Here is a 28,000-nt window from a genome sequence, read left to right as displayed (position 1 = left end):
ATCCTTTCAAGAGCTCTGTGAGGACAAAACTATTTTCATAAGAATACTAAGACATTATTTATCCTTTACTCTCATTTTTCACAAGTTTAAGTATTTTCCGGATGTATGATGACATCATCATTCTGACAGCTAATCAAGTGTGTACTTGTGTATTTTTGTGTTTGAAAATGTCTGTTTTAATTTCTAATACAACAGGTATTGATAAATATAACCTGCACGAACAACAGCAATTTGAAGTCCTCAATACTTTTTAAGGATGTAAAGAGGTTCTAAGACCAAAAATTTGAGAACCGCTGCTCCAAGAAGCAGGTTTTACTTGGTCATGCTGAACTGTTTTCTAAAGCATTTGTACCAATTTCCACTCCGGAGTGTCATTGTTCCACATCTTAGCAAACACTTGGTCTTGACTGTCTTTTATACTTGCCAATTGGATGGCTATTATATGGTATCTTACTGTGGGTTTAATTTGCATTTCTCTGATTACTAATGAAATTGAGTGTTTTTTTCCATATATAAAAGTGTTCCTCTTTTATGAAATACCTGTTCATGTCTTTTGCCCATTTTTCTATTGGGTGTGTGTCTTTTTTCATTGATTCATATTTCTTTATATATTCTGGATACCAATCCCTTGTCATTTAAACATGTTGCATATATCTTCTCCCAGTTTGTGTATTATCGTTCGTAATTGTATTGAATCTGTTGATCGACTTGGAAAAAATTAATATCTTTTCAATAATGAGTCTTCCTAGCCAAAAACATTGTATATCTCTCCATTTATTTGGTCTTTAAATATCTCTCAATAAACTTTAATAATTTTCCTCTTTATTACGCCTTCACGTCTTATATTAGATTTCTTCCTAGGAGTTTTATATTTTTTAGTCCTATGGTAAGTTTTTTTAAATTACAATTTCTATTCTAACTGGTTGTTGCTGATTATAGATATATTGTCGCTATGTGTTAATTTTGGATCCAGCAATCATGCTAAATTTTTATTAGCTCTAATAATGTATCTAGCTATTCTTTTACATTTTTTATACATTTATGTGATGTGCAAATAGTGGAAGTTTTCTTCCTTTCTGATGCTTTTAACTTTTAAAAAATTTCTTCTTACGTTTCTGAACTGACTAGGACCTATAGTACAGTGTTGAGAAGAACTTATGATGAATATCCTTGTCTTACCCCCAGTTTAGAGAGAATGCTTTCAACATTTCAGTTCAGTATTTTTTTTCCATAAATGACCTTTATTGGGTGAAGGACATTGTCTTCTATTTCTAGTTTGCTAATAGTTTTATTATGAAAAGATGTTGAATTCTATTGCATTTTCTCATCTATTTAAATGGTGGAATTGTTTTAATTTTAATGTATTAAATTATAATAATTGACTTTTTACTGTTGAACCAACCTGTAATTCCTAGGATAAACTCAACTTGGTCACGGTGTGTGTGTGGGTGTGTGAGTGTGTGGAAGTGTGTGTGTGTGTGTGTGTGTGTGTGTGTGTGTGTGTACATTGCTGGACTTAATTTGCCAATATTTTGTTTAGCATTTTTGCTCCTATGTTCATGAGTGAAATCAGCCTATCATGCTCCTTTCATGTCCTGTCATTGCCTTACTATGATATCAAGGTTATACTACCCTCGTGAAATGAGTTGTGCAATTGTCTGGAAGAGTTTAAGATTGGACCTTGTCTTTTTTTTAAAGATTTTTATTAAAATATAGCTAACGTGCAATATTATATTAGTTTCAGGTGTACATCATAGTTATGCAACAGTACCCATCCTAGCTCTATACAATGTTCTTACCACAATATTGATTATATTCCCTATGCAAAAGAAGTGATCACCATGGTAAGTCCAGCAACCATCTGACACTGTACCACGCTATCACGTATTATTGATCTTTTCCCCCCTTTAAAAATTTTTCAACTAGAGTTGACATTCAGTATGATTTTATATTAGTTTCAAGTGTACAGCATAGTGGTTAGACACTTGTATAATTTAAGAAGTGATCACCCTGACTGGTCTAGTACTCACCTGGCACTATACAAAGTTACTACCATATTATTACATTCCCATGACTATTTTATAACTACCAATTTGGATTTCTTAATCCCTTCACCTTTTTCATCCTGCCCCCAATCCCCCTCCCATCTATCACCCTAATAGATCGAGTACCCATCTGACACCATATACAGTTAGAACAATATTATTGGCTATATTCCTTATGCTATACCCTACATCCCCATGACTTTGTGTAACAACCAATTTGTACTTCTTATTCATTTCCCCTTTTCACATATCCCCCAACCCCCTCCCGTCTGGCAGCCATCAGAATGTTCTCTGTATCTATGAGTTTTTTTCTGTTTCATTTATTTTGTTCTTTAGATTCCACTTATAAGTGAAATATATGACACTTGTCTTTCGTTGTCTGACTTACTACACTCAGCAGAGTACCCTCTAGGTCCATCCATGTTGTTGCAGATAGCAAAATTTCCTTCTTTTTTATGGCTGAGTAATATTCCGTTGTATATATGTACCACCTCTTCTTTATCCATTCATCCATTCAGGGACACCCAGGTTGCCTTCTTATCTTGGCCATTGTAAACAATGCTGCAATGAACATATGGATGAACATGCCCCTCAAAGTAGCATTTTGGGTTTGTTCGGATAAATACCCAGAGGTGTGATTACTAGGTCCTTCTTTGTCTCTTGTTACAGTCTTTGTTTTGAAGTCTATTTTGTCTGGTATAAGTTTTGCTACCTCAGATTTTATGTTTGTTTCTTTGTTTCCATTTTCATGAAATATGTTTTTTCCATCCCTTTACTTTCAGACTATGTGTGTGTGTCTTTCAATCTGAAGTACATCTCTTGTAGGCTGCATATGTAGGGGTCTTGTTTTCTTATCCATTCAGCCCCCCTATCTTTCGATTGGAGCGTTTAATCCACTTACAGTGAAAGTAATTGTGGATAGATATGTCATTATTGCCATTTTATTCATATTTTTTAAAATTTTTTTTCTCTCATCTTAAAGAAGTCCCTCTAAGATTCCTTGTAATACTGGTTTGGTGGTGATGAACTCTTTCAGCTTTTCTTATCTGGGAAACTCCGTATCTGTCCTTCAATTCTAAATGATAGCCTTGCTGGGTAGAGTAATCTTGGTTGTAGGTCCTTGCTTTTCATCATGTTGAATATTTTATGCCAGTCCCTTCTGGCCTGCGAAGTTTCTGTTCAGAAATCAGCCGACAGACTTATGGGGATTCCCTTGCAGGTAACTAACTGCTTTTCTCTTGCTACTTTTGCGATTCTTTCTTTGTCTTTAACCTTTGACATTTTAATTATGATGTGTCTTGGTGTTGGCCTGTTTGGGTTCATCTTGTTTGGGACTCTCTGCACCCTGGGCTTGTATGTCTATTTCCTTCAATAGGTTAGGAAAGTTTTCTGACATTATTTCTTCAAATAGATTTCAATTCCTTGCTCTCTCTCTTCTCCTTCTGGTACTCCTATAATGCAAATGTTGGTATACTTCATGTTGTCCCAGAGGCCCCTTAAACTCTCCTCATTTCTTTGGATTCTTTTTCCTTTTTGCTGTTCTGGTTGGGTGTTTTCTGCTGTCTTATTTTCTGCATCACTGGTTCTATCCTCTGCTTTATCTAATCTGCTGTTGATTCCTTGTAATGTATTCTTCATTTCCATTGTATTCTTTATTTCTGACTGGTTCTTTATTTTCTATCTCCATTTTTATGTTTCCTATCTCTTTTGAAGTTCTCCCTGAGATCACTGAGCATTCTTATAACCAGTGTTTGGAACTCTGCATATGGTAGATTACTTGTCTCCATTTCGCTTAGTTTTTTTTCTGGAGCTTTGTTCTGTTTTTTTATTTGGGACATGTTTCTTTGTCTCCCCATTTGGGCTGCCTCCCTGTGTTTGTTTCTCTGTGCTAGGTAGGGCTGCTATGTCTTCCGGTCTTAGTAGAGTGGCCTTATGTAGTAGGTGTGCTGTGGGGCTCAGTGGCCCAGTTTCCCTGGTCACTAGCCATGCACTCCAGGTGTGTCCCTTGTGTGAGTGTGTGTGCCCTCCTCTTATAGTTCAGCTTTGGTTGCTATTTACACATCAGTGGGAGGGATTGACCGTTGGGTTCATTAGTTGTGAGGACTGACCGTGACTACAGTGGAGGAGCTGTGCAGGGGCTGATCCTACAGAGCAGGCTCTGCCTCAGCAGGACTCTGGTGCCTGCCCAGTCCGCCCTTTGGGTGTGTTGTTCTTGGAGGTGGCTAAGTAATGCTCCAGCTGGTTTCAACGCTGGCCACCTGGGGTGCCAGCCCCAGGGCTATCTCAGAGGGGACCCACTGCAGGTCAAGTTCAGCAGTACCCTGAGACCCACCTGGGGCCACCTGGCAGGAGCCAAAAAGAAATCTGCAGATGGCTGCTGCCCATGCCATGCTTAGAAGTGCCTCAAGAGGCCAAGCTGTGAACCAAAACAGCTGCTGCTAGTGCCGGCTTAGGGCTGCTCAGCCAAAGGTACAGGAGACGCTCAAGCCAGATGCTGCTTGTCTGAGTTCCACGAACCTTTGAGAGACCCTAGGAAGGTCTGCAGCATGAGCTAAGGCAGGCGGTTTGTACAGAAAAGCCACTGGAGGGGTAGCCGGATGGCTCAGTTGGTTAGAGCACGAGCCCTGAACAACAGCGTTGCCAGTTCAATTCCCACATGGGCGAGTGAGCTGCACCCTCCACAACTAGATTATAGACAACAAGCTGCCACTGAGCTTCCGGAGGGGAGGCCGGATGGCTCAGTTGGTTAGAGTGCGAGCTCTCAACAACAAGGCTGCCCGTTCAATTCCTGCACAGGATGATGGGCTGCACCCCCTGCAACTAAAGATTGAAAATGGTGACTGGACTTGGAGCTGAGCTGCACCCTCCACAACTAGATTGAAGGACAATGACTTGGAGCTGATGGGCCCTGGAGAAACTGTCCCTCAATATTCCCCAATAAAATTTATTTTAAAAAAAGCCACTGGAAGCAGAAGCGGAAGCGGCTTGGGAGTGCCTGAAAGTTGGGCGGGGCATGGCCTCGAATCCCCAGAGCGTGGGGAAGGAACAGCAAATGAATAGCGTTAGCCAGCTTGATGGACATTCAGGTACGGCGCCGCCTGCGTCTGCACGCCAGGAAGGCGGAGGGCTCAACAAAGAAACAGTGGCTCCCGCCAGCTCTTCCATCCAGCTCCTCTGTCCAGAAGAAAGCTGTGCCTCCAGCCCTCATCCTGAAGTCAGACAACTCAGTTCGCCCCCGTGTGTCCCTGCTGCCTTTCTGGCTTCTGTCCCAGCGCTGGAGCTCAGAGCCAGTGATTCCCTTGGTGGGTAAGTCTGTGCGTGGTCTAGGAGGAGCACCTCGAACTCCAGCCACCCTGTGTCTCACTCGGTCACAATGTCCGCTGATTTTCACAACGAGAAATTATGGGGACTTCTCTCCCGGCACTGGATCCCTGGGCTGGGGTGGGGCTTGGACCTCTCCCCCCCAGGGGGAACCACTACAGCCGAGATCTCTCTCCCAATTTTTAATGGTCACACGTGGGTGTGAGACCAGCCCATTCTGCGTCACTGCCTCTCCTACCAGTCCTGAGGTGATTTCTTCTGCACGTCCTTAGCTGTGAGGTTTCAGTTCAGCAAGATTTTAGGTGATTCTCAAAGACGGTTGTTTTGTAGTTTAGTTGTAAATTTCATGTGGTGGTGAGAGATCAGCACAGCATTAACCTACTGTGCCGTCTTGACCAGAAGCCCCTCAGATGGTCATGGACCTTGTCTTTAAAGTCATTGGTCATTAAGAGAATTTTAACTGTTAATTCTATTTCTTTAAGGGTTATAGGATCATTAGGATTTTCTATTATTCCTGAGTCAGCTTTGATTATTTTTTTTTTTTTTTTAGGGATTTCTCCATTTCATCTTAGTTTAAATTTTTTTGACATGAATTTATCCATGTTATCTATCTTTTTAGTTTTCACAGCATCGGTACCAATGACTCTTTTTCCTTCCTATTAGCTTATTTCTGCATTTTTTTTCCTTAATTACTCTTTCCAGAGATTTGAATATTAAACCCATTAGTTATCTTAGAAGTTATTTGCAAATGCCAGGGGTATGTTGTAGTTGTCTTAATCTTTATTGTCATTTTGTCAGAGAATGTGGACTAAGATTTCAGTTTTCTGAAATTTGAGAATAGCTTTATTATGTGACCAGTTCTCATACATGTTCCATGTATTCTTGAAAAAAGTGTGTATTCCCCAACTGTGGAGTATCGAGTCTATTAGATCAAACTTGTTAGTTGTGCTATACAGATCTTCTCTTTACTGATTTACCATATACTTGATTTCTTATTTCCTGAAGAGTCTCAAGATCTCGTTATGGTAGATTTCTGTTTCTCTTGAAGTTGTTACTGTTTGCTTTTTTGGGGGGTGGTATTATTAGAGGCATACTAATTTTATAATTTTTTCTATCTTCCCTGGTGATTTGAACCTTTTATAACTATGTAGTGACTGTCACTGTGAATGCTTGTTGCCTTTGTTTTGTTGTTGTTACTTAAACCATAGCAATATTTATCTTTATCTGAATATCCTAGGTTTTTCTTTGGCTTTACATTTTAAGTTTGCAGGAGACACACAAGATAAGGCCAAAGAAAATCTGTCTTTTTAACTGGATAGTTTAGTACATTTGTATTTATTGTGATTACAAATATAAGTTGGATTTCTAGGTCGTATGTCATTTTTGTCCATTCCTGCCATCTTTCCTTGTCTTTCATTTTTCATTTTCTTATTCTTTCTTGCCCTCCTCTATTTGTTGGGTTTTTATTTTCAATTATCTTCTTGAGTCCTATTTGGTTTTAAAAATCTCCACGTTTGTTTTCTGTGTAATCTTTTGCTTACTATTCATGTTTTCCATACTTCTTTCTATTCCTTTACACTCATTTTTTCCTGTGTTGATACCAGTAGTCTTTGTGGGAGATTCTACCATTATATAAACTGTGTTGTTTTTCACTTTTGGTGCCATTTTTCCTTGTGTTTAGTGGTATTTTAAACTTACCTTCTTTGGAAAATAGGAATTATTTGACGTATGTACTGAAATTGAGATCCTTGAGAGAATTTGCTCTGCCAGACACTCAGAGGCTAATGTGAAACCACTTTGCTATCAGCTTGAAGTTTCTGTGATTTCAGATCACAGACCTTGCGGATTGGCCTTTGGTTGAATTTGAGGGTGCTGGTGACTTATCCCCCTCCACCCAACACCAAAATTGAGACAAGCAAGGTTCCTTGCTGCCCACTGCTGTGATGGTCCTTCTAGACCCCAGTGCGCCTTGGGCTTTATGTCCAGTCCCACTCCACAGCTGTTTCATGGTCCCCCGAGTTCAACGGAACTCCCAGGGCAAAATCAGACTTTGGTGCTGACTCACCTCACCAGTTTCGTATTTTTACTTCGTTTTTGGAGTTTTGCAGATGAATTATTTTCATGTCAACTCGGTGATACATTTGAAGATATTTTGTATTATTTAATATCACATTGTTGCTTAGGTTTTATTCAGCATTTGGTTTTGTAAACTGGGAGTTATTGAGGGTATCTAGACTGCCTTACTCTCAGAATTGAAGTCTAAATAAAAAGTTGCTTTACTTTGCCCTTCATGTGAGTAGGAAACATGGTAGTTTGTAGTCTGTATAGAACTATAGGATGCCTCATTCCCTCCTTTTACTGTCCTGCAAGACAGCACTTTACGGGACTGCTACTTGCAAGGTTGGAAATGTATAGAAAGAAACCATTTTTTAAATTGTCCTCTCCTCCAAAGAAATGCCCGTCATTTCCCTGAAATGGCTGTTAACCCAAATATTATTCCTTTGTGTTGATTAGTGATTGCTTTGGTCTGAAATAAGGATTTGGATTTGGTTTCTTGTAAACCTAGCATTGGGGATTATATATGCGTATGCATATGCATAACTAAGCCTTCTTGGCATACCTGCCCTGCCTGAAAAGCACTGTCCTATTGTGACTTACTTTGCCCAGCAACTTGTTTTCAACCATCTACCCAGTGTTTAAAGGATTCTGCCTAATGGTTTTATATTCCTTAAAATCAGGTATAAAAAAAAGCAGTCTTGAAAGAAATATCTAAGGGGCTATAGCAGCCAGCTTTGTTAGGCTATTACAAAACTACTCAGCTTTGGGTGGTGCTATTTTCTGTATGTGATGATTAGTATAAAGTTTTTACAAAAGTTTTAAAGGCTTTCCTGAAATTTAAGCTGAAGGATATGTGGGACTTAGCCAGGCAGAGGGAAAGAAAGAATGTACTAGGCAGAGGGAAGTATATGTGTTTAAGGCCACAGCAGGGAGGTGGAAGGGGGCAAGGAACTTGGCTCAAGGACACAATAAATCAGGGTGGTTGGAGCATATGAGCAAGAAGCTCAATTTGGTGAAGGAAGCAAAGTAACATTTCCAGCTCTGAAAGAAACCATACATCAAAATGGAGTATTTTTCAGGCAGTATAGTACAGCTCCTTGAAAAACAAAAGTCCAGTAGGGTTGTTCTAATTTTTACTCATCAGCATACTATATATGACTTAATATGAATTCAAAGTCTATATATATAAATTAATATGTAAATTATCTAATTCAGGGAGACCAAAAATACATATTTAAAACAGACTAACTTTTGGCATAGATCTTACCCAGTACCACTTATTTGAACTCAAAAGTACATTTTATCACATAAAGCAACAAATATTGTCTTGTTTTGGACAGTTGATAAAAACTTTCCCTAAGAGAAAAAGTATTTTTTTAAAAAAAAAACCTGCACTGTAAGATTTTATTCTTGTCAAATGGTAGAAACTATTTTATTTGGTTTTCATGCCTAATTACTACTGCTGTAAAATTCTTGTAGTTGGACCCTCAGAACTATGTTCAATTAGCATTATTAAAGGTAACTGGTATTCCTTTCCCCCCTAAGACAATCCAAATCCAGAAAACAGGCATTAAGGCATGTTTTTAAAGAAAGGAAAAATACTGAATGGATATTACACTGTAGGAGGAAAAGAAATACAAATACCTTAAAACATCATCATACCAAGTATATGACATTAGGAAGGTAGCATTAAAAAAAATTCGGAAGTAAAAGCATCTCCACTGTAATGAGGTAGTGAGGGAATAGACAGGAGATACTCAAGTCCCTTCTTCTATCTGTTTTAGCCACTGAAGTTCATTTCTCGCTTAGATACTCATAAAAGCAAGATGCACAAAGTTATTTAAAAAACACACCACTTTGAGGTTAATGTAGGAGCTTATATACTTAAAATCCAGAGGCGAAGGAAACATGATATTCAATTCGGTGCAACACAGCCCACGTAAGAAGCCACCACCACCTCTTCTGTGCGTAAGGATTAGGTGCCTGACACATGCCAGAAGGGTCTGAGGGCCATACAGCCCCACAGCTGACCTGGTTTTAGCTACTTTAAAGCTTTAATACTACCAGCAAATTATTAACTTTAGAAATTTGTTTTGGTACATATTGATATAAATTTTAAAGTCATCTCATTTTTCTTCAATCACTTATATAGTAACATACTGCCTGGATCAAATGAAAGGTATTTCAAAAATACACTATGTGAGTATCAAAAAACCTTAAAATTTTTGTGTATCTGTTAACCCAGCAATTCCACTTCTAAGAAATGATCTTAAGAAAACAGTCATGGATATACATAAGATTCAGTGAAGTGTTGTTTATAACTGAAAAGATGTACAGTCAAAATGTCCTAGAGTATTAAATAAATAATGGTTCAGCCATACAGTAGAATAATAGAGGAATAAAAATAGACTATGTAATAACCTAAGATGTTCACAGTATCTATTAAGTGAAAAAAGCAGGTTATGAAACAGTATGCAAATATGAGCCTATTTTTATAAAAATATACATATTTAGCAAAGTAAAAGAACAAATGGTATTTACCAAAATATTAGCATTAACGTTGGTCATGTCAACCCAGTAGGATGACGGATGATTTGGCTTAAGCACGCCTCCCCGTTCTGTGTTTTGTTTTGTTTTGTTTTTTGGTTATTCGAATTCTCTGTAATGAAGATTATTTTTTAAATGGGAAAGGTAGTAAAGGAGTAGTTAACCTCAGATTAGCCCAAATATGCCCCCAAAGGCTCCTTCTGGCAAAGTAAATGTTTCTATTCAGCCTACATCCGGGAAATTCTTCTACCTTATAAATAGGAGCGTCCTTCCAAGGTGACCCTCACTTAAACTCCCTCTCTTTTAAGCAAACTATAAAATAGCAATTATTGATATTAAAAAAAGTTAATTATCATCTAAAAGAACAGATGAAAAAATACAAATCCTCACTTTAAAAAAGTAACACCCCAAGTACATACTACTAAATTATACAAAGTTACATTATCTAAGTTTAGTTTATTGCAAAGATCAAGACAGCACACTGGAAGTTGGCGGTTTCTATTTCACGCCATTCACGGCACTCACTCTATTCTTCATTTCATTCACTCACCCATGCAAACAAAGGTCTGTATACACACAATGATGTCTGATGTGTCTTGGTTCCCATAGTATAATAGGAAACTTGACATTTCAATTAAAAAGGTAAAATGAAGCCATTTACCATCAGACTATAAAATTCCTCCTCTGGAAGAGGATACTATAGTATCTGAAGATATGCTTTAGAAAAATCATATACAAAATGAAACGGGCACCATTTCAAGAGCACTAAGACTGCATTAAACGTAAATGAATTCCAACACTCATAATAATGTAACTCATAAACAAATTTAGTCTTAACAAAGCTCCAATAAACTAAAACTATCTGAACAGGCACAATGAACAGTGTAAACACTGTTAATGGGCACCAAGTTTAATAGGGCAGACAATAATTGCTTCTGCATTCACACTGGATTTTTCAATTACATTTTTTTAAAAAATGGTGCTGCTTAAGCTATGAATGTTTTACCAAAAAAATTAATTTTAATAAATACGGCAAATGCTAAAAATCTAGCTAGGTTATCATGCAAGATATTATATAACCAAGACAAACTCAAATTTATAATAAAGGCAACTTGCATTCAAAATGAACTCTACCCTTATATTTTATTAAAAGGGCAAACATCATGAATTAACCCAGCTGCTTACTTGAATTACAAAAGTAACATGATTCAATATGAAAATAAGAAACTGTCTACAAATCTCTGACAGTAATAAATTGCAATATACAATGCATACAGGAGTCATACAGAGCAACAAACTCTCGTACAAAACAAAAATATTTTAATACCTTTAAAATCCAAATTTTTTCTTTAAAATCATTCATGAAAAAGATTCTCAAGTCAGAATTAACACCTCAATTAGTCAAGCATCAGGAAGCTACATTACAGCTATTTAATATACAAAGAGACATCCTTTCAGCAGTCATTTCCTTCTAATGTCTCTGTTTCGGAATCATACAGATGTCTTGCTTCTCTATACTCCCCATTCCATCATTTCTTCAGATCATGAAAACTGAATTTGTTGAACACCAGAAATCTAAGAAAGTTTAAATCGGTAAGAATTAAAGAAATGTTAGTTTAAAAATAACTTATACATATTATAAGCATTTAGTGAATAAAAACAATAGCCAATGAAAAATGAGTCTGCTTGCCACCCCAAATCTCCATTCTTTCTACCCCCAGGAGCTACTTTATTAATTTCTCGTGTCTTTCTAGAAATCTATGCAAATATGAACATATGTATATATATTTTTAACCATTAAAAGTATACTATACACATTTACATATTTTGAGAAAACAATTTTTAACAACCTTCTTTATCAGGTTCTTAATAATATGTTGAAATTAACTATATGCGATAAAAATCAATAGATATAATCAATTTTTTAAATAATTTAAAATACAAAGAAGGTACTCTACCTGTTGATATGATGTTGTGTAAACCATAACATTTTGTTGTTGACCATCTGCAGTTATTAATCCAGCTGGTAACTGGTTAGCTAAAAGACAAAAAAAGTTAAAGTGAAAAAAGAATTGCACCCACTTTCTTGGCCTGAACCTTAAGGTTGTGATTCATGTCTCATTACACTTCTGTTGCTTATCAGTGTCATCTTGGGCAAAATCATAACCCCCCAAATTTTCCATTTAAATAAAAGCTCCTTAAAAAGCACATTTCATCTATGGCATTTTTGATTTTCTGAATCTTTATTTCTCTGAAGTGTGCTTTAGCTGATTGCCCAAGTGTACAAATCTGCAGAAAGACTGGATGTTTCTGCTTCATGGGTACACCTACAGCCTAAGGAGTGGCTGGGAGCAACACTTAGGTAACTAAGCAGCATATATTTTACGTACGAGAAATAGAAAACATATACATATAAATTTTACATGAGAAATAGAATCACCATAGACCTTTATTTCACCAATATTACAATAGGATAATTTTTTAAAAAAGAAACCAGCTCAAATTTATTTAAATCTATAATTCTCAATATTCAATCTCATATGAATCTTAAACCAAAAACTAAGGGCTATGGAAATCAGAAATATTGCTAAAAGATTACAATGTCTGCAGAATTAAAATTTTACACTTATCCTTCACTGACTTCACATATAAGGGCATGAACTAATAAGAATGATTCAAGATTGTGCTATGTCAAGATACCGAGTGCTGATATTTCTAAAATACCACTGCAGACTTTCAGTATTAATATCTGCAATACTAAATCACCGCTAACAAGCTACGTGACTTGTTAGGAACAAATCTAGTTGCCTAAATGAGTCACAGCACTGCTTACTAAATGCCTCCTCTGTTAGCTCTTCACTTAGGCCGTCGGTAGCTGTGACTGCTCCACCAATTCCTTTCTCTCCTTTCATAGCCTGGGGAAGGAAAACCGAAAAGGTAATCACCACTATTCAGAAGAAACTGTTTTCTAAATTAGACTGCTTGCTTATTTCCTAAAATTAGGAGCTTCTATTTTTACAAACACTACACAGAGTATTTATTAACACTTCTGGTTAATTACATATGAAGAGGCCCTTCAAAATGCTAACTTTTTATATAAATAGTAATCATCACAAGACAGTGTTAATGACCTACAGCATCTAAAACATTTATGGGTAAAAACAAAAAAATTATTCTAATTCCACACTACATCAAAAGGGAACTAGAACTCTACTTAGAGAGGAAATAGTCTGTAAAATACTAGAAATATTCAGCTAATAAATCTACAAATAATTCAAGTTTATCACTTAATTATATATACAGCTCTCAGCCAACTGGGCAGTACTGTAACTGCAAATTGGGAGTTTAAAATTTCTAAATCAAAATGACAGTTTGGACCAACGACCTCTAAGTGTCCACCTTAGAGCAAGGCTCTGTGATGCTGAAGATTTGGAAAAGACCTAGGAAGAATTTACATATTTTCTTCCTTTAATCATTCCATGCAGGTATCACTAATTTAATGATATTCTAACACTAAAGATACTAAGAAAATACTTTGAAAGCTAATGTGAATCTGACACCCAAGTTGCAGTGTGGAAATAAATACGCTGATCTTAATTCATTTTCACAAAATTTATAGGCAAAGATAAACCAAATAAGAAATGTAGAATTCAGTCAATAGTAAGAAAGGGATATAGCTACAATTCCCTCTCTTTCTTATCTAAAAGGCCACAAGCTTTGAGATGCTACCTCTTTAATTACAGCTAACATTATTGAGCGTTCTTTATATGCCAAGCTAAGTGCAGTAAATAGATTATTTCACTTAGTCCTCTCAATAATTGTGAAGTACGTACTATTATTAGCCTCACTTTACAGACCAGGAAACCAAGGCCTAAAGCACTTAAATAATCTGCCCAGGGTCACAGAGCTCACTCACATGGTGGCGGAGCTCCAGAGTCCACTCTTAATCATTACGTAACTATCATTATTAATACCAGGGGGAAAAAAAGACTTACTCTTTAACTACAGTCATATAAGTGATTACATATTCCTGAGAAATTAATTTGGCATAAAATGAATTTTTAAGCAAATAATACATGCAAAAGTTAGTGAACTGTGTATCTTATTTTCTTACACGCATAATAGAAGACATTTTACTTACCTCTCTGAATTTCTGAAGGTATAATTTTAGAGGTTCTACATAACTGTCAAAGCCTAAGGTAGACATGGCAAAGAGAATATCTTCTCCATTGATTGTCTTCCGTTTTTCTTGATGGCATCTTTCACTTGCTTCAGATGTTATAAAGCTGATGAACTCACTTACACATTCTTGAACACATTCTTTGGCATCTTTTGCAATCTGAAGAGAAAAATCACAGGGAAATTTGGAGGGAATATAATCATCACCTTCCTAACAACTTGCAAAAATAGAAGGCTATTCAGAAGAATACAAACTTCAGTTTATGACTATTAGACTTTAATCTTTGAAATGTATGCTAATAATATTAACACAATTTGTGCTATAAAAATTCCAACCCTCAGAGTGAGAATAAAAACTCAAATACAAGTAAGAGAAGCCTTGACAATCATTCACAGGAAACAGCTATAATTTACCGGAGGTATAAAAGCAACCACAAGAGGTCCCTCCCACCCATGATGGACACTCTTACTAACCAAGTGCCCCAAGAAAAGCAATCCGGTCATGTATGTAGTATACTGTGGGCTAGACTTAGGTACCACTTCTGTGTTCTAGCATTTCCATGAATAAGGACACCAGAATTTGTTTTAAAATAACACTGAATGCACATGAGGCTTACATGGCAATAAAATAATGACATCTGGTGACATTTTTACTACTGAAGATAAGAAGTATCAGGTATAGGTTTTGAGTTTATTAAAAAGCCTACCTAAAGAAGCACACACCTACCACCTCACTATAGAAACAATGCTTCTCTTAAAGGTCTGGGGTTTGAAAGTGAAACTCTAATGGATTAAATTATGCAATTCCAAAGCTATTTAAAACAGAAATGACACTCAAAATCCTTGCTGAAACAGTGTTTTTCACCTCCATGCCTAAGTTACATCATGCAGAAAAGTAAACAAGAGTTGCATAAATGCAGTCAAGCAAGAAAATGTGAGCTGTGTGTGTGTGTGTGTGTATAAAAACTTTAGATTTTCTAGTAGTCACATTAAAAAAAGAAAAAAACAGGGTTAATTATATATTTTACTTAACCCAATAAATCTAAAATATTATTTAAACACAGGATCAGTTTAAAAATTGAGATGTTTTAATTCTTTTTTTTCATTCTAAGTCTTGAAAATCTAGTGTATGTTTTACATTTACCAGCACATCGCCGTTCGCTAGTCACATTTCAAGTGTTCAATAACCACATGGGGCTCGTGGCTATGGTACTGGGCAGTACAGGCCTAGCCTATTGAAGCAATAATCAGCAATTGTGTTTTTTCACCCTCAAAACATAAAGAGGACCTCTCAAATTGGAACTTCTAGTCTCAGTGATGTATTTTAATAATATACTTATTTATAATCTTTCTTACTTTCATCTGTACTTTATAAGCTACAATGATAGATGTATGTTATACAATATAAAACTGTATAAAAATTGTGCATTTTAAGACTAAGTGATGAGTAGTGACAATGAGTTTTTAAAAGCTGTTCTAACAAAACTACTTTTGAAAAAATCATACCAGTTGAATTTTAATGTATGTTAATATCTATAATTATATTAAAATAGTTGTTTTCAAATATGATTTTTTAAAAAATCCTTACAACATCCGTATCAGTCCCAAATTACCTCATTTTGCTGCAATATTGTAGAATTTACATCATATGCCCAAACTTATTTTACTATAAGACCCGGTCTTATATAAGATGGGGTATAATATATGATATGATATATGATATGATATATGATATGATATGATACGATATAATACCAGGTCTTATATTAATTTTTGCTCTAAAAGATGCATTAGAGCTGATTGTCGGGCTAGATCTTATTTTCGGGGAAACATGGTAGTTCTGATGATGCACCTGTTTTTAAAAATATTCTGAATTCTATTGTATCTGCTTCCAATTGGGGGGAGCGGGTGGGGGGGAGGGAGCATTTGGGATCATGACAGAACTGAAAATGGAACATTGTTCAGTAACTAAGTATGTAGAATTGAAAGAAATACTTTATTTGCTGAACGTCTGAATGACTGAAATCAAGAGCTAACTGTATTTGTGAACTATGTATTCCCCCCGCACGCACCCCCTCCAAAAAAAAACCTAGTTAAACTACTCCTCTGCATTACCTTTCCCGTTTGAGGTATGGCATTTTTCATTATCCTTGCCACATTTGCAATTGGAAGATATATATCTTGTTCTCTGAAACTTTCTTTTGAACCATTTGTGTCTTCATGATCATTCATGCTGTCCTCAGTATCTAAAGAGATAAAAATAATTTAGGTTTAAAGCTTCTCATAATTTTTACTTCAAGATAGACTTCCTAAAATGATCTAGGATAAGAACCATTTTGGATCATTTCCTAATCCTTTTTAGGGATTAGGACAGTGGTTCTTTTCACAATTTTCTCAGGGCCAGAACTAAAACTGCTCATTTATTTCAAACCCACTGTATAGAGCACTTTTGTCCTCAACTCTGCCTACTGAAATCCTACCTACCCATTCTCCAAAAAGCTCAAAAACATCTCCACGGTACCTTTAGAAACCATCTTCTCCTTTCACAAAATATCACCGGTGCCTGTCTGCACATTATAATTCTTTTTATTTCTCATTCCCCCCATTAGACTCCTGCTGCTTGAGGACAGGGATAAGTCGCGCATCTTCCCTAGGACGTGGTATAGCACCTTCCAGAGGAGGTGCTCATGAATACATGTTGCACGACTCAGTTATAAAACTGAGAGACCTTGACCTATGGCTCCTTCAATACTGCTAGATTCAGAGGCTGTTTGTTTCTCCCAAGTCAAGTTTATATAGAAAGGAAAAACTGGACTTGACTATTACTGACCCAATTGGATCATTACTAATGTTGTAATAGCTTTTGAACAAAGCTGTATCAGTGATCCAATGTTCTTACAAAAAGTGAGTTTTCAAATTATATAGATTTAGATATAATTGAAGCTTTCACAGTACCAATGCTATCCTTTTATGACTAAATGCATTACCTTGTAAGTAAACTTCCCACTCTAAATGTATTAAATAAGAAAAGCAACATAAGCTGATTCAATATACAGTTTTATGTGTTAATGTTATCAAAAATTAACTTGTTTGTGTATGTTTTAGGATGAAGTAACTAATTGCCTTCTTCCAATTGCCTTCTAAAAAATATATCTTAATATATTTTAATCTAACAAATCAGAATGCCACAAAAGTAAATTATTTCTGATAGGCCAACATAATACTGCCATTCTAATACCTGACATAATTCAAACTCAGTACTGAATGAAAAACAAAAATAAATCTGTTCATAATTACTAGAAATATAACAGCAACTCACCCTCTAAGGAAATATTTTATTTACTGTACCAATTGAATAAGATAATTCCAAATTAATACTCAAATAGGAAATCAGTAACAAATTTTTAAAGAAACTGTACCAGTTTTTAAAAGGCATACTTTTATAGAATTCTTTTGTAGAACTCATCATTCTTTTGAAGACTATTTCTAATTAAAACAATCTAATTAAATACACCTTTTTTAGACTTTCACTGAACTGTGATGCAAGATCGCTAATTTTCCTATAAAGACAAAGGTAACCTAGAACTTCATATTAATAAAATTTCCACTTTCTAATTTGTTCTGACTTGTGAATTTGTTTCTAATTGTGGCTTTCTTACCATCATGAGGCTGTATAACATAATGACTTCCACCAATATAGTCTGCAGAAATTCCTAGTTGAGAAGCATCTGTCGTAGAACTGTCACCATCCATCTATGAGGAAAAAAAGTTTTTCAATACCCTTCAATAAAACTTGTCTAAAAAAATAATAGATTCAATGCTCATAGGATGTCAATTACGTTTTTTCATAGCTTAAGCTTACTAAAAGAAAATATTTCTATTTCTTGATTTGGAAACCTTTTGATAATTTGTCAACTATCAAAGAGTCCCCTCTCCATCTTCCATAAATGATAAGCATAAGACTAACAGGGAAACAAAACAAGGAAATGAAGCTAAAACACACACCTCTCTCTTTTCAGCTGCATAATCCTCAAATATAGTACAGGCAACCCTGACTTACAACCTAACTTATCCCTGGAATGACAAGCAAAACCAAAATCAGCTTAGTAGTCTCTTGGAAGTCACCTATATCCATCACTTCTTGCTCTCCTGCTAAAAAGCCTGATATCCTAGGCAAACCCTTTTGTTCTTGCTGCAGACTTTCTTTCTTTGTGATCTCACTGAAGTTCTACAGTAAACAATGCCTTGGTTTAAACTGTTGTTTGGTGTAAGAAGCATATGGATTCCTTATACAATCTGTACCCATGCAGCCCAAAAAGTACACCCATATTTTGAACAAGCCCATCAACCTCCAATTCTAGCCAAAGGTTAGTTTTCTCTTCCCCCAAACCTCAAACTTTTCATTCTTTAAAGAAAAAAAGAGACTGGAGATCTGCATATAAGGATAGGGAAATTATAATCACAGACAAGAGTGAGAGTTAAAAATGACTATTTGAAAAGAAGCCTGCTTAATTAATTTTGCTCAGAACTATAAGAATTCTAAGAGGGGAAAATCTAGAAAAAAACCGAACCATAAGCCCTAAACTGGCTACATTCCATTTCACCAACATGGCAAATCCTGGAAATGTTTCTGCTTTGCAAAACAATAAGAGACTGGCTAGTTGTAGGTAGAAAAATGTAGATTAATTATCTGTATAAACAGTGTAGCAAAAATTAAGTGTAATTTAGACATGCTTTCAGCCAAGTCAAAAGACACTTGATCCTGAATATTCATCGAGGCCCAGGACCCAGCACAAACTGAAGGTTATTCATTGCAGTTATTTGAGTGCTTATGGTAACACGTCTTCTTTTCCATCTCTGTTGGATTTTTATCTAATACTAAAATATGCTGGTTTCCAAGTCTTCAATAACATGGCATCTCTTTGATGCATCTGTTGACTGTGGTATCTAATTTAATTATAGATACCTTTCCATAATTTATGTAGTGGTTTTAAGGGATTAAAAAACAGAATTCACCTACCTTTAGTAATATGTGAAAGTACAGGGTACCTAGTTACTGATACTTCTTAGTGGCCGCCAAGAGGTGGCAAACAACAGTCAGTGAGCTCTGACTGACTCTCCTACTGATCCCTGAAAACAAGCATCCCTACTGGTTAAAAGGAGTTCTATATAAAATGGAAATAATGTCACGTACACCATCTTAAAAGGCTAATATAAATGAATGTGAACATTACCCAAATAAAAGATGCTGTTTTGACTCCAAATTGCAAACAAGATACTAGGAGAGTAGTCTTTAACAGACAGATAGAATGATGATGGATATATTAGCCATACAAAAGAGCTCAATTAGGATAGCTGTGAATTCACTAGTTTTTACAATGCCCTAGGGGAGATCAGCGTGCAGGAGACCGGGCCAAAGTGGTGGCCCGGTCCAAGTGCAAACAATCCTTTTTTTAAGGGAGGAGAGGAAAAACACAGTAACAGAAATTCTTTCCAAGATGAATGTCCACAGGATACCATGAGGCTTTTTAAATAGGACACTGTTCAAATAGCCAGGATCTAGGAGGTTAATTAATTTATAAATGTCACATTAAAAAAATACTAAAGGCAAAAAGTTTGAGTCACATTATTTTGTCATGCGCTGGAATGAGCAGCAAGATTATCATTTGGACAAACAGCATTAGCACCTAACCTCAGTCTCCTAAGAAATATTTCCAAAAGTATTTCATAGAGTCATCAGAATTAAACAAATAGAAACCTGCCAAGGACAATGTTTGTCTCGTACTCAGATGTCAGATATCCTCCTCCCTCCTTTGAAAATAAGCCGCACCATCATCTGCTTCGCCGTATGTGTCTTTGGTTCCACAAGTTTTAGCTTTTTTGTCATTTTACCAAACCTTCTGTCCTCTTCTCCTCTTTGCACCATTAAAATTTGTGTCCCCTACTTTAAACCCAGTCTTCCCCCATCCTCCTAAAATCTTTTGGATTTACTCCATTCTCCAAGCCAAAAAGTAGTGTTCCCTTCTTCAAATCCCCAAGGCACTTAGTATCTTCCATTCAACAAATTAACCTCATCTTTGACGCTTACAATATGCTATCCATATATAAGGATGAAGGGGAAAACTTGATAGATATATCCCAAAGGGAGTTTTTCTCTAGGTCTAAAACATCTTATAAAAATTTACAAAATAGGGCGGCCAGTTAGCTCAGTTGGTTAGAGTGTGGTGCTAACAACACCAAGGTTGCCAGTTCAGTCTCCGCATGGTCCACTGTGAGCTGAGCCCCCCGTTAAAAAAAAAAAAAATTTACAAAATAGATTATAGATTGTAAGTAAGCCAGTCAACAATTATTTACCGCGTAAACAGTACTTCTCAAGTCTGTGCTGTGTCCTCGTGACGAAGCAGTCAACAACACAGACTAGCCTGTCCTCATCTTGCATAGAAGACAAATGTTACGTAAAATGGGGGCATAGGAAAGGGGTGGGGAGCATACCTATTAGTACTTCCAAAGAACAGATTCTGGGGTCAGATCACCATTTTTAATTCCCTGCGACTTACTAGCATGAGACCTTGAGCAAGTAAGATGAGAATAGGACTTATCATGTACAGACAGCCTAGTACAGTAGGAGTGCTCTGTAAATGTTATACATAGCAATTAAATAATTACAAATAATTAACTAATTCTTAAGTGTCAAGTGCTAAGGAAAACAAGGAGGTTTTGGTACATGCTTTGGGAGTTTCTTCCAAAAGGGACCTCACTAGTCTGGGTGAAAGAAGACTCTTAGGAAATAACATTTAAACTGAGACTGAAAGATGAACAGATGTGAGTGAGGCAAAGACAGATGGGAAAAGAATATTCCAGGGAAAGGAAATAGGGGAACATAGTACTAGTGGGATTGGAACAAGCTAAGTAGAGGCCAAGCACTCCCTTGTGGACAAGAGCAAATCAAAGAACAGTTTTAGCAAAGAGGGAAAATAAGATGTCTTTCTTAAAAGATCACTCTGGCTACAGTCCAGTGTAGAAAATGAACTGGAAGCGAGCAAGAATGGTGGTGGAAAACCAGTAAGGACGATAATGCTGCAGTCAGAGCATGAATTCAGGCAAGATGATGGTCACTCGACAGCACTGGAGATCAACAGAGCAAGGAGACCAGAGAGATTTTACTAGTCGGTAAAATCACCAGACTGGGTAACTGACTGAACAAGAGCGGGAGGAAGGACCAAGGGTAATGCTGTGATTCTTTTAGCTGGGTCGACAGATGGCCGTCACTGCAGAGAATGGGAAAGGAAAGACGTAGGAGTGTTAGGCCTAGTTGCAATTGGTGACCATCAATGTGTAGTAGTACCAATATGTCCAGTTGTGACACTTCCAGGCCTGGTATAAGAACAGAGAAGCTAAAACACTGGATTTCATCCAGACCACAAACAGGAAAGAGCATGTACTGACGACAACAGAATGGGTAAAATGACAAATCATTAGATTCAAGGGAAATGATAAATTTGGATAAAGTGGTTAAATCCCATTAAATTAGTTTTATTGACTATTCTAATTATTTAGTTGAAAATACTGATCTAAAATACTATGTGAAATTAATGGTCAGCTGGCTTAGCTAATAAATTTTTATTCTATAATTTTTTCTGTAGTGATATTTAAACTGTACTAATAATTTGTTGTACAAATGCAGTAAATAGTGCCCTCTTTAATATGTTTAATATGTATTGAACACTTTCTAAATATCTCACGCAATGTTCACAACCTTGTGAAGATGAGAAAAACTGCGGTTGTATGAGGCTGACTTGCCAAAGGTGACACAATAAATGGGACTGAAATCCAGAGTCTCAGTTGCCAAGTACTTTACAGTATTTGTTCCTGATAGTTTTTCCCATTGGCCTTAAGCATAAATCTTTAATTTGCCCCTTCTAAATTCTAAGTCTACTGACTATACACTGAAAACATTTAAAGCTGCTTCTCAAACAAGGACAATATTCACCGTACCAGGAGGCAATGATGCAGCACGGGCTTTTGGGACAGACCACGGAGGGGTGACGCTGGGCTCTCACTTCCTAGCTCTCTGTCTTTGCTTACCATCCTCTTTGTGATTCAGCTTCCCCGTTTTTAAAGTGGGGAAGCTGTAAGAAGTGAAGCGGTTGTATAAAAAGCGCTTCACAAAGAGCATGGTACACAGTAAGAATTCAACAAACGTAACCTCGCATGATTACTGTCCCTTCAAACCCAGTTCTCATCCCTCTTTCCAGGCATAAAGAGTTTTCTCTCTCACACAACCCCTTCTACCTGTTCTGTGGATCAGATTCCTTTTAATCTCTTTGAAGACAAGAAATACAAAGACTGCTCCTCACTAAAGTATCTTCAGTGCTCTTTACCAGCTTCTTCCCTCTTCCTTGAACATGCTTAGACTTTCATTAAGCACACAGAAGTGCATGAGAAGCCTTAATTCTACTCCACACCCTTGTCTAGCTTCATTCTCACCCTGACTACCCTTCCACACCTCTTCATTCCTATTTAAATTCCTTGACATGTGCTTTCCCCACTGCAACATGACACTGAAACCTCTCTTAGAAGTTGCCAATGACCTTGCCTTTAGCCTACTTGACTATCTTTATAGTGCCGGCCACTGCCAACCCCACATTTACGCTTGGAATTCTCTTCTCCTTTGATTTCCAAAGCAATATTTTTCCGGGTTTATTCTTTCCTCTCCATCTCCTAATTGTTATTTTTATCCAAGGTTATTGTATTCTCTCTCTTCCCTTCCCATCTTAATGAATTCATTAAGTATCACTTCTACGCTCATAAATCCTAAGTCTATAACCATATCCTGCTGGCCACTCAATAAGGTATGCTTGTAGAACATGTCTGATATCCTATCATTGCCGGAAGATACTGGAAGATACTGGAAAATGAAACTCACCTTCTCCATCCCCTCCAACGAGGCAATGGATGTGAGCTCCTTGATCTCCTTTTCAACTATGGCCATCCTATTAATAAAACCATCCTTCCACTCTTCCAGGCTAATTATACCAGTGTCATCTTACGTTCTTCCATCTCCTCCAAGATCTACCTAATCTGTTACCTCTTTTAAAATATCTTTCGGATATGCCCTTCCTTTTCTATTTCCACTGCATTACTACCCAACTTACCTGAGAACATACTGTTTTAAGAGTAATCTTACTAAAACATCTACAGCTGTTACACCTATAATGGTTCTAGAAGTCTTCAAATGCGACCAAGTCTTCATGGCTGTACAAGAGTGGATCCCCCACTTAACCTACCGAATCTTGTTTTCAACTCTATCTTAAGTGTAATAAAATCTTAGTGCCACTATGTGCCTTACTTATGGATCACCAGGTGCAGTTTTTATTTTAGCAGTGAGGCAACAGGGCTCAAGGAAGCTGTGACAGCCCTGACATCACAGTAGCAGATCTAGAGCTGAGCATCCAGAGGGGCCGAGTGGTATCTGTTCACTCGATTATCCTATGAAATCCCCACTTGGACCATGAAGATCTACTTCCCATCCTCTGAGCATAAGTCACTCGTCCCTGCCTTCAGGCTTTTACATTTGGCCGCACCTTCTACCTATTCAAATGGCATCATCCTTCACGGTTCAGCTGGAGGCCTACAGGCTCCGTCCAAGACATTCCCAACTACCCCGGCCTTCCACACCTCTGCTTTTCACGTGTACTACTATCCTTAGAACCATCATTTTCCATTCTTCATATAACTGTCCTCTTTTAATTCGACTAAAGTCTTACCAGATAAACAGAAAGCCTCTTAAGAGCTGGGATAAGCTTTACCCTGTAGCTTTGCCAGCACTTAGGGGCCCTTAGGAAATACTACATGCAAGTCACTAAAAAGAAGGAAGCTTTAGGAATGAGCATAGGTACCATCTGTCTAGACTTGAAAGGCAGTCATTCTATCAGGAATCTCCAACATAACTCAGTTATAATTTTGTTTCCAGCTAGTTACTGTGCAAATATAATTAACAACCAAAAATGGTAAAACATACTTACTGTCATGAAATACTGTTGTCAGTGGCGTTCAAGAACACCTGTCTAAAATGGTGTCTAATCGTTGCCCAATTTCAACCTAGAAGATAAACATCTATTAGTAGTAAAAATGTACAGCCTACAGGCTTTCTTCCTAGTAAAAATTTTAAAGGCACACATAATTTTACCTACTATTCTTATTCAATGGGGTGCGTGGTATAAAATGGTGCAAAAAAGCAGGCACCCAATAAATGTGTGTTGAATTGGAAGATTCATTTTGGAGAACTGAACTCTAAAAGTTGACTCCATTGCGGAGGGTGGGGGAATGGCTTTTCCAACATAACCCTGAAGTTAGTCATGCTCCCCATAAATATTCATCACAACACATCAAATTATATAATATGCAAGAGACCAAAAATTACACATCTATATTACTTAAAATATTAACACCCAAGGCACAAACACCCCACTTACCAACTGAATTTGGGGGGAATGGTTTTATTAATGTTTTAGAGTGCAATTCAGGGGTCCAAAACCTCAAAAGAGAAAAATTTACCTCGGAATGTAATGCTTTTACATTGAATATCTCAGATTATACTGGGAAGAAGATAACCATGCTGCCCCATAACCATGAAGAACATATATAGAACAAACACAATCAATTAAGACCTCTATTTATAATTTTAAAGCACCACCATTTTGGACTAAAACTACATTCATTAGCTCTTCATTCTCACTGTACATAGCTGAATAAATTGGTATCAATTACAATCTCCATTTCTCATTTGCTCTTTTCCTTTTTTTCAAGTGAAACAATTAAGGGGGGGGATGTCAAAAAGCATCCTTTCAGTGTTAATTTTAAGGAAAGAAAAACTACACGTGCATTCCAGCATGAAATCTAGGAAACAGCAGAAAAATTGTAGCCACTGATTTGAATTTTTAAAAAGCCACTTCAAGGGTGGAGGCAGCAAAGGCAGGCTGACATTGCCTGCTATGATCGTAAAAGCAATTTCTAATTTCTTTTCAAATATTGTCCTCCAACCCCCAAATTCCTTCCCTATAGCCGTGTTATTTGTTAAGCATGTCTTTGAAAAAACAAATTCCTCAGAATACTTATAAGAGCTGTATATATTATGTATTTTGCTTGGGGGAGGGGAAGAGTCACACCTCACCACACTCACCCAAACAGTTGAGTATTTATTTAGATTCAGTATATTAGAGAAAAACACTACCATCTCATATGGTATATATTTTCTTAAAGGCAGGTTATGATACATGTGAGAAAGCTCAAGGGAACCCATACATCTGTTTAAGGTTTCAAGAAATGCAAATTTGTATCCAAGAAATGCAGCGGACCCTTCCTCCACCTTCCATTCTTCCCCACCAGAGTTTTGCATCAATAATAATCCTTAAATTAAGCTACAAGAGCAGTGGGGAGAAACAATAATTGCCTTTTAAGGAATTCTGATGAAACTTTCAATACTTTACAAATAAAACCCCTATTTATTAATGTCACTTATATTGTTTGGTTTACCTTATCACTTTAGGTTGCTGATCAGTTTGCATACTGAGAGCCCAAACCACCCGTGATTCGTAGCATGAACCACGGAATTGAGAAGCCCATGACGGATAGTGGGATGCTGTTTTTTTAAAGGTCGTATGCTACCTGAGCTTGTTTAAATTTATCTTGTTACAGTACTTTGGGGGAGATCACGACTTGTGGGTGCTCTGTAATTCTTTGTTCTCTCAGACTACTGCTCCTAAGGCCCGGAATATCCTCCCCGCCTCCCATCCAAGATTAAACCTTAGTCCAATCCGAAAGGCTTCCTTCCCACCTTCGGGGCAAGTCCAGGGACCGCAAGCCGCCAGATGGTTGCATTCTTTACGTGTAAACCAGACTGCGGGGAGACCAAATCCACTCCTTCCTCCCAGGGACCTCGCTACCTCCCCACGAAGGTGCGCGAGCTGGCCCCAGCCCCACTGCCCCGCCGATCTGTCAGTCCCGCCTGTGCCCGGCGGACGCCCCTGGCGCGCATCCCCCCAACACGCCTGGCCCAGGCCCCGGGCCCGCGCCCAACGCCTACCGCCCGCCCGCCGGGCGGTGCCAGGGTTGCCGGGACAGACAAAGCGGCCCGGCCCCGCCATGCCCCCGCGGGCGGAAGGGGGGCACTCCCCAGGGACCCCCGCTCCGCTGCCAGGCCGAAGGAACAGGGTCGGGATCGGGGGCTGGAGCTGCGTCCCCCGCCCCCCCCGGCAGGCCCCCACGCAAAATGGAGCTGGTCCGGGCGCCGCCGAGAGGGGGGCCCGACGGAGCCCCGGCGCCCCTTTCTCGGCCTCCGGCCCGGAGCTCAGCGGCGACGAGCGGGAGGCGGCCTGGCCAGCGTCCCGCCGCTCCTCGGCCCCGCGCACAAAGAGCCGCACCGCGGCCCCGCGCCCGCTTCCCGGCCGGGCCCGCAGCGGGAGCGGCCTCGCAGACGCCGAACCGGCCCCGGCCCCGACCTGGGCGGGAGGGCGGGCGGGAGGGAGGCGAGTGCCCCCGGCCGCCGCGGCGTTGGCGGCGGGGACGGCGCCGGCAGGAGACGGACATTTCATTCGAGCTAAAGTGGAGTCGGTTTAGGAGCGATCATTGGCCGAAGCGAGACACAAACCTCCAATGCAGCCCTGGTTGGCTCCCGTCTCCAATCGGCTGTTTGGTTGGACAGAAAATGGCTGCGAAGGAACCAGTCCCAGCGCGGAGCTCCGCTTCCAGCACTCGGCCTCCCCTCCCTCCGCCGCGGGCCGCTTCCCTCGGCTCGACACCCTCCCTCCGCGCCTGCCGCGCGCCCTCCCGCCGGCCGCGGCTCCGCCCCCCGCCCCGCCCCCGCTGAGGCCCCGCCCGAGGCCCGGGAGCCCTGCGGCCACCCCTGCGCTATCCTGCAGAGCGGGCTGTGGGCCACGCGCGGCAGGTTTTGGGTGGCAGCGGCCTGTTTGCTGAGCCGGTGCTTCTTCCAAGGGCCAGGAGCCGGCGCACTGCTAAGGACTCCGCGGGCTTTCTTCCCACGGTCTTTCCCCAGGCCTCTGCGAAGCGTGATTTCTCAGGTCTTCCTCTCTTTAAGGCCCCCGCCGTCCCCACGTGGAAGTGTCTCACCCGCCTGAGTGCAGCTTGCCTGCGCCTCGATTTTTTAAGAAGGGGAAACCAAGGGCAGAAGCCGCCAGCCAGGACGACACCCGAGCTACTGGGTGGATTTGAAAGGCAGTTAGCTCCTGGAACGCCTTCAGCACCTCGTGTTTTCCTTGCGTCCGCTGTTAACTTTGCCAAATGCACAACGCTCCCTCTGACTTGGTTACTGAGCTCCGGTGTTCGCTTTTTCGGATTTCATCTAAAGATACAATCCTCTCCCTCAGGTTTAACAAGTTCGTCAGTCGAGCCATCCTTCACCCCGAACTTAAAATGTTGCATTTCCTGCCACCTCCATAGTAGTTGCAACCTGACATGTAGCTTTTCCCAACCAGATGACATTTAGGCTGCAGGAATCCGTGGCCCGTTCTTGCTTCGGTGCAGCCAAGCTCCTTCACTGACTTTCCCGGACTGCAGTCTGGGTGGGACTTACTTCCCTGGGCTGAGACCATCATAGATGGGCAATGAGCCAGAAGCCACTCGCTGCAAAGAGCGGCAGGATTTCTGCAAAGGGAGCCGGGAATCTCCTTTACTTCCACTAAACAAGTGGGCTGGTGCCACGTTCATCCTTCTAGCTTTAATCATTTAAAAATATATAGACGTGTTTTATTTATAGGGCTCCTACTGTTTCTCCACATATTTTAACTTTTCTGGAGCAATGAAGGAAGCAAAGACAAATGAAGTCTCCAAAT

The 28,000-nt window shown here is 38.9% G+C and overlaps 2 protein-coding genes across 5 annotated transcripts in view; one reads left to right on the top strand and one right to left on the bottom strand.

Moving 5' to 3' along the window:
• The window catches only part of HCFC2 (host cell factor C2), a 43,205-nt gene extending 42,422 nt beyond the window's left edge, over positions 1-783 (top strand). The window contains exon 16 of the mRNA XM_033116495.1: positions 196-783. Coding sequence (XP_032972386.1) covers positions 196-254 — 59 coding nt within the window. The 3' untranslated portion in view covers positions 255-783. The remainder of the gene's footprint in view (positions 1-195) is intronic.
• A 9,627-nt stretch (positions 784-10,410) lies between these two features.
• NFYB (nuclear transcription factor Y subunit beta) lies at positions 10,411-26,938 on the bottom strand. 4 transcript variants are annotated; one of them, XM_033116497.1, is made up of 8 exons: positions 26,800-26,938; positions 24,176-24,251; positions 17,810-17,903; positions 16,266-16,396; positions 14,113-14,310; positions 12,805-12,886; positions 11,930-12,009; positions 10,411-11,546 (listed from the first exon to the last, which is right to left on the bottom strand). In XM_033116497.1, exons 2-8 carry the CDS (start codon positions 24,179-24,181, stop codon positions 11,514-11,516), a joined length of 624 nt encoding a protein of 207 aa, XP_032972388.1. In that variant the 5' UTR covers positions 24,182-24,251; positions 26,800-26,938; the 3' UTR covers positions 10,411-11,513. The 4 variants fall into 4 exon arrangements, with proteins under 4 accessions (XP_032972388.1, XP_032972392.1, XP_032972390.1 ...); XM_033116501.1 differs by lacking the exon at positions 26,800-26,938 and adding an exon at positions 25,987-26,123; XM_033116499.1 differs by lacking the exon at positions 26,800-26,938 and adding an exon at positions 25,686-26,067.
• Between the last annotated feature and the right edge of the window lie 1,062 nt (positions 26,939-28,000).

Source organism: Rhinolophus ferrumequinum, chromosome 10 (assembly GCF_004115265.2).
Source record: "Rhinolophus ferrumequinum isolate MPI-CBG mRhiFer1 chromosome 10, mRhiFer1_v1.p, whole genome shotgun sequence".
Classification (NCBI taxonomy): domain Eukaryota; kingdom Metazoa; phylum Chordata; class Mammalia; order Chiroptera; family Rhinolophidae; genus Rhinolophus; species Rhinolophus ferrumequinum.
Note: the sequence above shows the minus strand (reverse complement) of the source record. Positions and strands in the feature narration are given on the sequence as shown.